The sequence below is a fragment of the Anolis sagrei genome, chromosome 10 (genome assembly GCF_037176765.1).
Source record: "Anolis sagrei isolate rAnoSag1 chromosome 10, rAnoSag1.mat, whole genome shotgun sequence".
In the NCBI taxonomy this organism is placed as follows: domain Eukaryota; kingdom Metazoa; phylum Chordata; class Lepidosauria; order Squamata; family Dactyloidae; genus Anolis; species Anolis sagrei.
In genome coordinates, this window is record NC_090030.1 from 21,619,338 (window position 1) to 21,633,775 (window position 14,438).

Sequence of the window (14,438 nt, forward strand, 5' to 3'; positions counted from 1 at the left end):
TAAACAAATCAGACAAAGAAAATCCCGTGATAAGATTGCCCTGAGTGAGAAATGATCTGAAGATATACAATAACAACAACAACAAAACAACCAAAGCCCTCTGATCAAGGATTTGATGAACGGTGGCTACATTATTAAAGCAACAAGGCCCTTGTATTCAGTATAGCAACTCTACTCACTGGAGGACACATCTCACTGGCCCTTCTACACTCCCAGAAGCCTTGAACCAAGCCTGCCGTGGCTTTGGGGGCTTGAGGAGTTGTAAGCCCCCAAATTAACCCTCCAGAGTTCTGCTCTCAAGGTCAGGACTGTGTGCGTCACAAGCTGCATGTCAGGAATGTTGTTCCTTGGGACCACAACCCCAAGCATCCCCCAGCCATGTATTTGGGGGTGGGAAGCATGGTCTTTTTAAAGGCACTTGAGTTAAAAGCCATCTTCTGGGGGTGGAGGTGGGTCAGTGCGATGGCTTCAAGTGCTTCTCTCCTCCTTTTCCTCCCCTTCCTTCCTTCTCCCTCCTACCTCTGTCCTTTCTGCCTCGCTGCCTCCTTCCTTATTTTCTTCCTCCTTCCTCCTCCCTTCCTTTTTCCTTATTTCCTTCCTCCTCCCATCCTTCCTTCCTACTCATCTTTCTTTCTTTCTTTCTTTCTTTCCTTCCTTCCTTCCTTCCTTGCTCCTCCCTTCCTCCTTCTTTCTTCCTCCTCCTTCCAGCCTTTCTCCTCACCCTCCTCCCCTCCTTACTTCCCTCACCCTTCCTGCCTCCTTTCCCCCTCCTTTCCTTCCTTTCTCCCCTCCTTCCTTCTTCTCCTTGTCCTCTTCATACCTTCCTTCTCCTTCCTACCTTCCTTCCTTCTCCCTCCTATCTCCGTCCTTCCTGCCATGTTGCCTCCTTTCTTATTGTCTTCCTCCTCCCTCCTCCCTTTCTTTTACCTTATTTTCTTCCTCCTCTTTCTCCTCCTACTCACCTTCATTCTTTCTTTTCTTCCTTCCTTCCTTCTCCTCCCTTCATCCCTCCTTCCTCCTCCCTTCCTTCTTTCTTCCTCCTCCTTCCTGCCTTCCTTCCTTCTTCCTCCTCCTCACCCTCCTTCCCTCTTTACTTTCTTCCTCCTTCCTGCCTTCCTTCTCCATTCTTTCCTTCCTTCCTCCTCCTTCCCTCCTTCATGCCTTCCTTCTCTCTCTTCCTTCCTCCCTCCTTCCTCTTCTCCTTCCTCCTCTTCCCCTCCCTCTCTCCTTCTTCCTTCCCTCCTCCTTCCTGCCTTCATTATCTTTCCTTCCTTCGTCCCCTCCTCCTCCTCCTTCTTCCATCCTCCTTTCTGCCTTCCTTCCTGCTCTCTTTCCACCTCCTCCCCCCTCCCTTCTCCTTCCTTGCTTCCTTGCTTCCTTCCTTCCCTCCCTCCCTCCCTCCCTCTTTTCTTCCTCCTCCATCCCTCCTGCCTTCCTTGCAGGGAGGTTGTGATGACAGGCAAAAGGGGAAAGAAGGGAGGGGTGGGAGCGCTGTTGACCCCCTCCCCTTCCTCCCCAACTGGCTGCTGTTCCTTTAAGCCCCCCCCCCCCCCTTCCAAGGCCAGGATTGGCTGCACCAACACATAGGCTGAAGGGAGGGTATCAGAGGGCGGTGAGAGGGAGGGGGCCAGCCAGCGACTGATGCTCTCTCCCTTCCATCCAAGCCCGGCAGCATCTTCCTCCTGTCCTTCCTCCTCCTCCTCTTCCTCTACCAGGCAGCCAATCCCAGCTGAGACAAGGGGCTGTCATAGCCCCCCTCCCTCTCCTCTCCTCTCCTCCGCCTCCCACCCCCGAACCCATCTTGGCAGGGACCAAAGGGCTGGTGATGCAGCCGCCTCCGGGAGGATGAGGAGGAGGAAGGCAAGGTAGCAGCGAGGAGGAAGAGGAAGGAGGCGGTGAGGAGGAGGAAGAAGAGGAGGAGAAGGAAGATGCCTAGACCCCTAGGGAGGTAACTGGGTTCTGGCCGCTGTGCTCTCTCAGCCCCCCTCCTAGCTGTGAAGAGGACGAGGATGATGGTGAGGATGATGAAGATGCCTGGGCGCCTGGGGAGGTAACTGGGCATCAGCTGTGCTGCTTTCTTGCCTGCTCCCCCCCCCCCTCGCCCCTTAAGCTGTGAGGAAGAGGAGGAGGAAGGGGAGGAAGACAGCGGTGAGGATGATGGAAATGCTCAGTTGCCTAGGGAAGTAACTGGGCACCAGTTCAATTGCTTTCTTGCCCACCTGCTCCCCCTCCCCCCCCTGTGAAGAAGAGGAAGGAGGAATCCTGGAATTTTAGAAGGAAGCAGTGATGATGAAGATGAAGATATCCAGGTGCCTTGGGAGGTAATTGGGAATTGACTGTGTTGCTATAAAGAGGAATAGGAAACCTGGAATTTTAGAATTGGAAGAGACCGCAAGAGGGAGAAGGAGAAGGAGAAGAAGGTGATGAGAATGAAGGAGAAGATGGCCGGGCACTTGGGGAGGTAACCAAAGAGGTACCAGAGAGGAAGAGGAAGACGGGGGAAGGCTCTGTGTTCTGTGGTCCATTGTCTCCGGCATCCTCCCCCTCAGAGAGAAAGAGAGACACAGAGAGAGAGAAGATGCACAAGCACCACCACTGCTGCCGCTGCCCGGAGTGCTACGAAGTGACGCGCATGGCGGCCCTGCGGAGGATGGAGCCCCCCAGCTACGGCGAGTGGCAGCAGCAAGAGGCCTACAGCGGTGGCGGCAGTGGCGGGGGCGGCGGAGGGGGCGGCTATGGGGGCTACGGCTCGCAGACCCTGCCCTCCCAAGGGGGCTCCGGGGGCATCATCGCAGGGGGTTCAGCCACCCCCACGGCCCGTGCCAAGGGCAAGCTCATCCCCACCTCCCGGGACAACGTGCCCCCCGCCACCCGCGCCCCCTAAGCAGAGCCAGGCCAAGGGATGCCCCGGAGCAGGGCCCGGAGGTGGAGGCGGCACCTGCGGCACCCCCAAAATGAACGGCAGTGGCGGTGGACCTGGATGGTGGCCCGAGTGCACCTGTTCCAACCGGGACTGGTACGAACAGGTGGGTGCAAGGCATTCTTCTATTAGTCGGGGGCTCACAGCTGTCCTCGCTGTGACCCCTTGTGCCCACTTCCTCTACTATTGGCAACCTCCCTTTTGCTGTCCTGACCCTCACCATGTTGAGGACAGGTACCACTTTTTCTGCCACCCTCACCCTCTTGGCCTCACTGTGACCCCTTGTGCCCACCTCCCCTACTTTTGGCACCCTCCTTTTTGCTGTCCTGACCCTCACCATGTTGAGGACTGGTGCACCTTTTGTGCCCACCTTTGTGCCACCCTCATCCTCTTGAGGATACCAAGGTGGAGGCCCTGCCATGTTGGATGGGGTACACATGTCCCCATTTGCCCCCTTTTCGCCCACCTCCTTTTGTGGAAGGAATGGGCATCATTCCCCTCTCGTTCCCCCATCGTTCCCCCATTGCTCCCCTTTTCCGTTCTCCATCTGGCCCTGACATCTCCCTTGGGTGATCTGGGGATGATTGCCATAGATGCAGGCGAAACGTTAGGAGAGAATGCCTCTAGACCATGGCCATACAGCCCGAAAAAACCTACAACAACCCAGTGATTCTGGCCATGAAAACCTTCGACAATACATCTCCCTTGGGTTGTTTTTCTCCCTTTCCCCTTCCTCTCGTGCCAGGCACCCCTTTGCCCCTTGCCTCCTCCTGGTCTGTAATGATGATGATGATGAATGCCCTTTGTGCCCCCTCCACTCCTCCTTTTCCCTTTGGCTAGTTGACCCTGGTAGCCCTTTGCCCCTCGGTGACTTACTCCCCAGCATTGAACCTCAACAGAGAAAATGGATGGAGGTGAGCCTGCCTGGAAAGGCACTAAAATGGAGGCTGGGTCTGTCCACCACCTTGCCAGCGCATGCCACGCTCCTCTCAGCTGCCGCCTCCCACTCTGTGCAATGATGGTGGTGGTAGTGATGAGGATGATATTGATGATGAAGACCCATCCCCATCAGGAGTCCACCTGGGCACTCTGGCAATGCAACATCCCTGCTTTTGCCTGTATACTTCCCTTCCAACCTCCCTCCATTTTTGTTTTTGCCATCTCCTTACACCTACTTCTTGCACCCCATGGGGGTAATTTTGGGCAGAGAGAGGGTGGGCAATGCATTTCCCCCTCCCTTTCCAACCTCTTTCCCCTCCTCATTGCTGTCAGATGGATGCCCCAAGATGGCAGGGACAAGATGTGGATGCATGGCAAAAATATTGGTGGGGAGGGGGGGATTGGAGTGAAATAGACAGAAAGACAGACACAGAAGGGGAGGGCTTCCCCTCTGCTCTTCATCTGAGCTGCTTTGAGGATAAGCAGCCATAGTGGAAGGAAAGAAGGATGGATGGAAGGATGGAGGGGGATTTTTTGGTGTGAATGAGATGGGCTGAAAAAGAAAAAAAAGGGGGCAGCCAGAAAAGAGGGGAAAGAGGAGGCCTGTGGAGCTGGGGGCATGATGCCTGTCCTCCGCATGCAATCCATGCATGCAGAACACGCCATGTTAGGCGCCGCCGTGTGCCTCCGCCATGTGCTGGATGGAGAGGGAAGGAGGAGGAGGAGGCGACGAAGGTGGCATTGCTCATCGATGTGTGTGCGCTGGGTGGGGGCGGCAGGCAGAGCGTGGGCAGCGCTTTGCCACCTCAGGCGGGGAAAGCCGAGGAGGCCCCCCTCCCTTCTCATTGTGCCCTGATGGCCATGGGGGACCTCAGCATCTTTACCAAAGCAGAGGGGCCTTGATCAGTTTGCCAGCCCAGCTGCCCCCTTTCCTCTGACACACGTGTGATGAAGTGTGTGAGGGGACGCTGCGTATGCCTTCGCCCCCACCATGGTCGCCTTCCTCGAATTGCAAGATGAAAGGGGGGGGCTCAATCTCCCTGGTTACCGTGTTTTATTCTCTATTCCTCCCTTTCCTTCTTTCTCTCCATCTTGGCCTCCCTTGCCCTGAGAAGTGCCATTTTGTTTTGGTTTTTTTTTTGGGGGGGGGGGGGGATAGGAAGAAAGGCTGGCATTGAAGGGGTGGAAGCCCCATGTCCCTCATGTACTCTTTTCTGGAGGTAAATCCCACCTCTAAACCTATAGTGAGGTCAGAGAGGAAAAGCCCCAATACTTTACTGGAGTGCAGATCTCCCCCTTTTTATTGCCACTTCCCTGTGACCAGATGAGCCAGGTTTTGCAAGCAGAATCCATACTCAAACCTCATCTAAATGTGAGGCTGCCACTGAAGCATAGCAAATGGCATCTCCAAAGTCTTGAAGGCTTGGAGAAGATGGGAGAGGGAAAGGGAAGGAGAGAAGAAAATCCCACCTTTCCTCCATCTTTGCCAGGCCTCGAACCAGACCTCAAGGAAAGGCCTGGACGTGGGACTGGATTATGTTCCCCAAAAATAGCCTTTGAAAAGGTGCTTTTGAGGCAGCAAAAGCACCTTCAATGTGTCCCGTTGAAGGTTTGAGTTGCTCCAGAGAGGGCCGACCAGTCTTCCCAGTTTGCCCCATGCTTTTCTCAGCAAAATCAGTGAAATGGAGTCAGAGGAGCACAGGACAGTTGCAGCGAAACCGTTTCCCAAACATCACAATGGTAGTCTCTCCTGAAATACTTTTGCGAGCAGGATGTTTTTGGGTCATGACTATGCTCTTCCCCAACCATTGGTCACTACAGGTTTGGCCAATGCAAAAAACAAAGACCCACAATATTGGGGAATCAAGGACCTGCTCCAAATCTAGAACTATGTGCTCTCCTTTTGGTCATTTGACCCTTGCCATGGTGTCTAAGTGGGGCTCTATACCCAAGAATTGAGGTTCCTTTTGTCTGTTCCATTGAGAAGAATGTGGAGGCAGGGCCTTCTCTGTTGTGGCACCAATACCCTTTCATTTTAGGCCCAGTTTGTGCCCATTGTGGCCTCTTTCTGGCACCAGCGTGGCTTTGCGTTCAACCCTGTGGCGCCTACCCTCGTTTGCCTGTGACTGGTATTCTTTGAAATGCTTTTAATGGGTTTTCCTGTTGTCGTCTTCTCAGTGTCGTGTGGTTGAATAGGTTTTCCATCCTGTTGTTTTGAAATGAGTGTTTTACATGCCACACCAGAGACCCTTGTAAAGAGGAAAACATATATTTTAATAAATGCGTAACCAGGAAAGCTCAATTCTGGATTTTATATGAATAGTTTTCAAGGGCAGTGTTTAGGGCAGTAGTTCCCATATTAGTGGCATAATGAATCCAGGACCATAAAGGAGCTGTCCAAGGTACCGATCAGTGTTTCCTCCTTGGGTTCAGCACCATGGACAGCTCCTCTTGCGTCACCTAAAACCTAGAATGGATCCAACCTTCTGACTATATAGGAGTGACCAGTTACGAGTGGTTAGTAGGCTACTTTTCTGTTGCCTTTACTGGACACAAAGGTGGGCAAAAATGCCAAAATGTGGAAGGCCAAAATGTGAAGTCGCCAGAAATCCCCTTCTGCTTTTGAAAAATGAGGAGAATGTAGATTCACACCCCTGATGACCTCAAAAGGAAACCGCTCACCTTCTAATTTTGGCCAAAGAAAGGATAGTCCGGGAAAAATATATATTCCCGTCGTTTCTTATTTCATTTGAATGGACGAACCAGCAAAACAGCCCCATGGAAGCCATATTGTGCCCATCCCTTGGTCTCGTCTATATCCTTGCTGTTGGGGTGGAGGAAAGGGTTGGTGTCAAGGCTTGCTCCTTCTTGCCCAAAGGTGGTGGAAAAGAGGAATGTGCCCCAAATAGGGGCGGCCAAATGCTGATTTTTGCCACGGTACACAATATGCATTGTGTGTGCAGGAGAAGGAGGGCAAAATGGAGAGATATGGGGGAGCTGAGCCTCGGCTGTGAGGTTTTCCCAGGGGAGAAAGCAGATCCCATGTGTTGTGTAGGGACGGCGGAGCCTGTCTGCTGGTGCGGTGTCTCCCAGGCCTTCTGGCCTCCCCAGGTTGCCTGAGGCAAAGGGAGTGGGTGGCAGAGAAAGAATGTGATATGCGAAAGCTGGCATCGATTTTGGGATTTTTTTTTTATGGGGGGGTGGATGGTGGTTTTTGGTGATGGAGGTCCCTGTGGCCAAGGATGGAGAACCCCAAGCGCGAGGGCAGTGGGTGAATCCTAGTCCAGTGTGGGGTCACTGTTGTTGTTGCCGGCAAAGGGGATGGAAGAGACTGAGCGCAGTGATGGTTGTTTGGGGGGGAAGAGGAGGAGGTGGGGAGGTTGGCAGGGTGAGGTTGCTATGGCTACTTGCCTTCCTCTTCGGGAGCGGCACCCAGTCCTTATCCTGGCGCTGGAAAAGGTGGAGGCGGCAAAGGAGGGGGCTGTGGGGCGGTGACAAGCGGGTGGTTGGAGAGCAGGGACCTGCCTAATGTAAGGGGGATGTGGGGGTCCCATGAAGAACGGCCTGCAGAGGAGAAGGCTAAGAGAAGGGGGCTGGGGGAGCAGAGTTGGGAGAGGCCCCAAAGGACATCCAGTCCAACTCCCTTCTGCCTTCATGCAGGAAAAGCACAATCAAAGCAGCCCTGACAGATGACCATCCAGCCCCAATAATAATAATAATAATAATAATAATAATAATAATAATAATAATAATAATAATAATAATATAGTTGGAAGAGGCTATATGGGCCATCCAGTTCAACCCCCTTCTGCCTTCATGCAGGAGAAGCACAATCAAAGCAAACCCAACAGATGGCCATCCAGCCTTAATAATAGCAATGATAATAATAATAAACTTGGAAAAGTATATTATTATCATCCAGTCCAGTCCCCTTCTGCTTTCATGCAGGAAAAGCACAATCAATAATAATAATAATAATAATAATAATAATAATAATAATACAGCATGGACCATCTAGTCCAACCCCCTTCTGCCTTCATGCAGGAAAAGCACAATCAAGGCACCCCCACCAAATGGCCATCCAGCTTCAATAATAATAATAATAATAATAATGTTGGAAGAGACGGCATGGGCCATCTAGTCCAACCCCCTTCTGCCTTCATGCAGGAAAAGCACCATCCCCCCCCCCCCCATAGATGGCCATCCAATCTCAATAATATTAATTATAATACTGATGATGATGATATATTTGGAAGAGAAACCATCCAGTCCAACCTGCTTCTGCCTTCATGCAGGAAAAGCACAATCAAAGCACCCCTGACAGATGCCCATCTAGTCATGATAAGAACAGTAATAATAATAGTGGTAATAGCAATAATAATATAGTTTGAAGAGATTACATGAGCCATCTAGTCCAACCCCCTTCTGCCTTCATGCAGGAAAAGCACCATTAAAACCCACACCTGATAGATGGCCATACAGTCTCAATAATATTAATGATACTATTAATGACAATAATGATATATTTGGAAGAGAAACTATGGGCCATCCAGTTCAACCTCCTTCTGCCTTCATGCAGGAAAAGCACAACCAAAGCACCCCTGGCAAATGGCCATCCAGCCTCTGTTTAAAAGCCTCCAAGAAAGGAGCTTCCACCACAAAGCCAGGTTAAATATGTGAAAGGGCATCACAGTTCTCTGCTGCTCTCAAGACTAGGACAGAATGGAGCAGTGGAGTCGAGCCGCAGGAAAAGAGATTCCACCTAAACATTAGGAAGAGCCTCCTGACAGTAAGAGCTGTTCAGCGGCAGTATATCCGGACTTGGAGTTCAGTGGAGTCTCCTTCTGGAGGTTTTTAAGCAGAGGTTGGATGGCCATCAGTCAGGAGGGCTTCAATTGTGCTTTTCCTGCCTGGCGGAAAGAAGGAGGTTGGACTGGATGGACTCTAGGGTTCTACCATTCTAGGAGGCCAGGTTTCCTTTGGGTGGCAACCAAACGGTGGCAGAAAACAGAGAGCCGGAGTTTGTAGCATGAAGTGCTTTTTGGATGTCCCGTATCTTGTGTGGCGGTCTTGTGTTGGAACAACCATTGTGACTCAATGAAGAAGGAAATCCCCCATTTCGTGCCCACTTTCGCCTTCGCCAACCCTTCTGGCAGCTATTTTGAGTCATTTCCGGAGAAGTGGGCCGCAATGTGGCCTCGGTTGCCTGGGATCCCCTTTTGCTCCTGGTCATCTTTCTCCGCTAGCTATTAAAGGATCTGTCCCCAGCCGTTCCATCTGTCCCCAAGGCGGCAAGGTTTCTATCTCGATCCACGAAACTGTGTGTCTCAGAGCAGGATCTCAGAGCAGTGTGCAACGAAACTAATCCACATTTCAGATAGGAAGAACAAATAGATAGTAAATAGGTTAATCCATCCATCCATCCATCCATCCATCCATCCATCTATCTATCTATCTATCTAATATATGCTCTGTGCGTAATGAGTACCTTAAAAACAAAAGAACCAATGAACGAAATCACACCAAATTTGGCAACAAAACATCTCACAACACAAGGAGTGACCATCACTCAAAAAAATATGATTTTGTCATTTGGGATTTGTCGTTGCTGGGATTTATAGTTCACCTACAATCAAAGCACATTCTGAACTCCACCAACGATAGAATTGAACCAAACTTGGCATACAGGACTCCCCTGACCAACAGAAAACACTAGAAGGGTTTGGTGGGCATTGACCTTGGGTTTTGGAGTTGTAGTTCACCTACATCTAGAAAGTACTGTGGACTCAAACAATGATGGATCTGGACCAAACTTGGTATGAATACTCAATATATTTGGAAGCGAAACCATCCAGTCCAACCCGCTTCTGCCTTCATGCAGAATATGCCCAAATATAAACATAGATGGAGTTTGGGGGAAATAGACCTTGACATTTGGGAGTTGTAGTTACTGGGATTTATAGTTCACCTACAATCAAGGAGCATTCTGAACCCCACCAACAACAGAATTTGGGCAAACTTCCCACTCAGAACCCTCATGGCCAACAGAAAATTCTGTGTTTTCTGGTGGTCTTTGGTGACTCTTCTGACACCCCCCTGATGACCCCTCCCCAGGGTCTTGACTTCCCAGGTTGAGAAATGCTGCCTTAAGGCCATCCAGTCCATCTCCCTTCACCAGGGCAAGAAAACATAATCAAAGCCCTCCTGACAAAGGGCCACCCAGCCATTCACATACACACACATATATGTATTTGACAGATGCAATATCATAGATTTGAAAGGGACCCCTAAAGAAGGACAATGATATGTTGCATGTTCCAGAGTAGGCAAACCCAACAATCTCCACATCAACACTGGCAAAGAAACAGCAAGAAATACTGTTTACCCACAAGCATAAAGACATTACATATATTAGAAACCAATACTTTCTCATTACTTTATTTTCCAGATCACCAGACTGGGCCACAGCAGCGCATGCCCTGGTACAGCTAGTATAGTTTAAAATGAAGTAATACAGTTGAAGGCAAGCACTCAAGTGTATATAGATCTGGACTTGTTATTGTTATGCTGGGATCTGTAGTTTGGTGAGGCCTTCTTTGGCTGATAAGACTAAAGACCTTTCAGAACAGTGGTTCTCAACCTTCCTAATGCTGCGACCCCTTAATACAGTTCCTCATGTTGTGGTGACGCCCAGCCATAAAATTATTTTCGCTGCTACTTCCTAACTGCAATTTTGCTACGGTTGTGAATTGTAATATAAATATCTGATATGCAGGATGTATTTTCATTCACTGGACGAAATTTGGCACAAGTACCCGATACGCCCAAATTTGAATACTTGTGGGGTTGAGGGGGGATTGATTTTGTCATTTGGGAGTTGTAGTTGTTGGGATTTATAGTTCACCTACAATCAAAGAGCATTCTGAACTCCACCAATGATGGAATTGAACCAAACTTGGTACACAGAACTCCCATGATCATTAGAAAATGCTGGAAGGGTTTGGTGGGCATTGACCTTGAGTTTTGGAGTTGTAGTTCACCTACACCCAGGGAGCACTGAGGACTTAAACAATGATTAATCTGGACCAAACTTGGCACGAATACTTCACTTCACTTCACTTTATTTCTTAATTAGTCGCTCTCCACCAAGCTGCTCCAAGCGACTTACAATTTAAAATAGCATTTCACAATATAAAAACATTCAACATAAAAACATTCAACAGTGACTATTTGGCAAATTGGATGTGATTACTTAAATGCACAACCAAACTCTACCAACAATGGAATTGAACCAAACTTGGCACACATAAATCTCATGATCAACAGAAAATACCGGAAAAATTTGGTGGTCATTGACCTTGAGTTTTGAAGTTATAGTTCACCTACATCCAGAGAGCACTGTGGATTCAAACAATGATGGATATGGACCAAACTTGGCACAAATACTCAATATATCCAAATGTGAACACTGGTGGAGTTTGGTAAAAATAGAGCTTGACATTTGGGAGTTGTTGCTGCTGGGATTTATAGTTCAACTATAATCATACTGCATTCTGAACCTCATCAATGATAGAATTGGGCCAAACTTCCCACACAGAACCCCCATGACCAACAGAAAATACTGTGTTGTTGTAGGTTTTTCCAGGCTATATGGCCATGTTGTGGAGGCAATTTGCCTCCAGAACATGGCCATATAGCCCGGAAAAACCTACAACAACCCAGTGATTCCGGCCATGAAAGCCTTCGACAATACACAGAAAATACTGTGTTTTCTGATGGTCTTTGGTGACCCCCTCTGACACCCGCTTTGTGACCCCCCCCCCCCCAGGATTCAGTGTCATGGAGCCATGGCAGTTAAAGTGGAGTCAAACTGCATTAATCCTGGAGTGCAGATGCATTCTAGGACTCTGGTAACTAGAGTTTGAATCCAAAACCCACTGCGAGGATTGTGGGCAAGTCACACGATGGCCAACCTCTTCTGAATAAATCAGGAGAATATTTCCATAAGTTAATTCTAAGTTTGATATTTATATGTTGTGAACTGTGCGAGCTGCTTTTGAGTCTCATTTAAGAGAGGAAAGCAGGGTAATCATGGTGATGATGATGTTGGTGTTGACTTGAAGATGCATAACAACAACAGTTTTTCAGAGGCCACCCATATCCATGGTGTTTCTCAGATTGTGGGTTGATCCTGTCATTATTATCATTATTATGTTTATTTATAGCCCGCTTTTTCTCTCCACAAGGAGTCCTACCAGTGTTATCAATTCAGGACAAGTGTTGCCATTCCAGCTCTGCTAAAAAGCAAAAAAGTCCCATTCAAAACGATCAGCCTCATCCCTAAATTGGTTATCTTTGTGTTCTTTGCAGACGGGATTGGCTTTTGTTCGGTTTCCTCTCTCCTCATTAAGGAAAGACCCAGTGGTAGTTCTCTCTCACATTTATGGCCCAATTGTATTCAGTAGGACAATCAACCTGAGATTGGTATCACAGCCTGTTCTGGGTGGGTGGCTCTCCCTCTGAAAGATCAGTTTTGCAACTTGCAGCTGAACTTAGACCCAGCGTTGCTTCTGGAAAGTCAGGCAACAGCAGTGCCTTGACATGATTTTATCCAACTGTACTCTTTTGTGGGGATCTGGACACAAGGTTTCATCCCTTAGTTACCTTTATAGTAATGTGCTCTACTTGGGAAGTGTTGCTGTTATTGTTACCGTAATATTTATTTATGTATACAACCATTTTCCTCTGTTAAATGAGATTCAAAGTGGACGATACTCAAAGTGGGTTTGGAAGTGTTTGACAGTCATGCTTGGTGCAAAATGGAGCAGCAAGACTGTATCACAGTGTTTCTCAACCTAGCGGTCGGGACCCCTGGGGTGGTCACAAGGGGGTGTCAGAAGGGTCATCAAAGACCATTAGAAAACCCAGTATTTTCTGTTGGTCATGGGAGTTCTGTGTGCCAAGTTTGGTTCAATTCCATCATTGGTGGAGTTCAGAATGCTCTTTGATTGTAGGTGAACTATAAATCCCAGCAACTACGACTCCCAAATGTCAAGTCTATTTTCCCCAAACTCCACCAGTGTTCACATTTGGGTATAGAGAGTATTCATGCCAAGTCTGGTCCAGATCCATTATTGTTTCACAGTGTTTTCTGGATGTAGGAGAACTACAACTCCAAAACACAAGGTCAGTGCCCAGTAGACCCTTCCAGTATTTTCTGTTGGTCATGGGAGTTCTGTGTGCCAAGTTTGGTTCAATTCCATCGTTGGTGGAATTCAAAATGCTCTTTGATTGCAAGTGAACTAAAAATCCCAGCAACTACAACTCCCAAATGACAAAATCAATCCTCCCCAACTCCACCAGTATTCAAATTTGGGCATATTGGGTAATTTGTGCCAAATTTGGTCCAGTGAATGAAAATATGTCCTGCATATCAGATATTTACATTACGATTCATAACAGGAGCAAAATTACGGTTAAGAAGTAGCAATGAAAATAATTTTTGGGGTTGGGTGTCACCACAACATGAAGAACTGTATTGAGGGGGTCAAGAATCACTGCTATATCAGATCTACGCATTTTAGAGATCGTATAATTGGGGTGTGGTTTCTGGGCTGTATGGCCTTGTTGAAGCAACATTTTCTCCTGATGTTTTGCCTGCATCTTCAGAGGATCTGATGGTAGTCAAGCAAGTGGAGTATATATACCTGTGGAATGTCCCGTGTGGGAGAGAGAACCATTGTCTGTTAAACAAGTATAAAGGGTGCAGTTAGCAAGCTTGATTTGCAAGTGTTGAATGATATCCACCCATTAGCATGTGAGTAACCATGAAGATAGTATGTTCAATTAGTGAGAGCATCTGCCTAGAAGTAGCCCGGCCTTTGTTCCCTTTGAATTGTTTACTGTCTAGAGCAGGCACGGGCAAACTTCAACCCTCCAGGTGTTTTGGACTTCAATGCCCACAATCCCTATAAGCCTCAGGCCCTTTCCTCAGGCCCTCAAGCTGCCAAAGGGGAAAAGGAAGAGGTCTGAGGCTATTAGGGATTGTGGGCATTGAAGTCCAAAACACCTGGAGGGCTGAAGTTTGCCCATGCCTGGTCTAGAGACCATCCTTTGTCTGCTTGGTATTTACTAGCCCTTGATTGCTTGCTGCCTGGAGACTTCCTGTGTCTGGGTGGTTCATTCGTCACTGTCTTGATTGTTTTTCAATACTGGACTGGTAGGCAAATGTTGTTCACTTTCGTGGTTTCATGCTTTCCATTGAAATTGTCCATGTGCTTGTGGATTTCTGACATAGTGGTTGACTGAGTGGCCCAGAATTTCTGTGTTCTCAAATAGTATTCTGCACCCAACACTTGGTTTATCATGTATTCTGCCATGGCTGATTTTTCTGGTTGAAGCCTTCAACCATAATCGTTTTTGACTTATTCAGACTTTAAATAAACATTATTATTATTATTATTATTATTATTATTATTATTATTGGGTTGTTGTAGGTTTTCTGGGCTATATGGCCATGTTCTAGAGGCATTTTCTCCTGACGTTTCACCTGCATCTATGGCAAGCATCCTCAGAGGTA

General features: G+C 48.3%; 1 protein-coding gene across 5 annotated transcripts in view; it reads left to right on the top strand.

Annotated features, from left to right (window-relative positions):
- Positions 1-14,438, top strand: part of DLG3 (discs large MAGUK scaffold protein 3) — a 99,207-nt gene that overhangs the window by 27,270 nt on the left and 57,499 nt on the right. The window contains exons 1-2 of one of the 5 annotated variants that reach the window (XM_067471621.1): positions 1,612-2,873; positions 2,914-3,026. The exons of 3 other annotated variants lie outside the window; for them this stretch is intronic. In XM_067471621.1, coding sequence (XP_067327722.1) covers positions 2,579-2,873; positions 2,914-3,026 — 408 coding nt within the window. In that variant the 5' untranslated portion in view covers positions 1,612-2,578. Of the gene's footprint in view, positions 1-1,611; positions 3,027-14,438 lie in introns of those variants that run through there. One more of the 5 variants, XM_060756112.2, reaches the window with a different exon arrangement.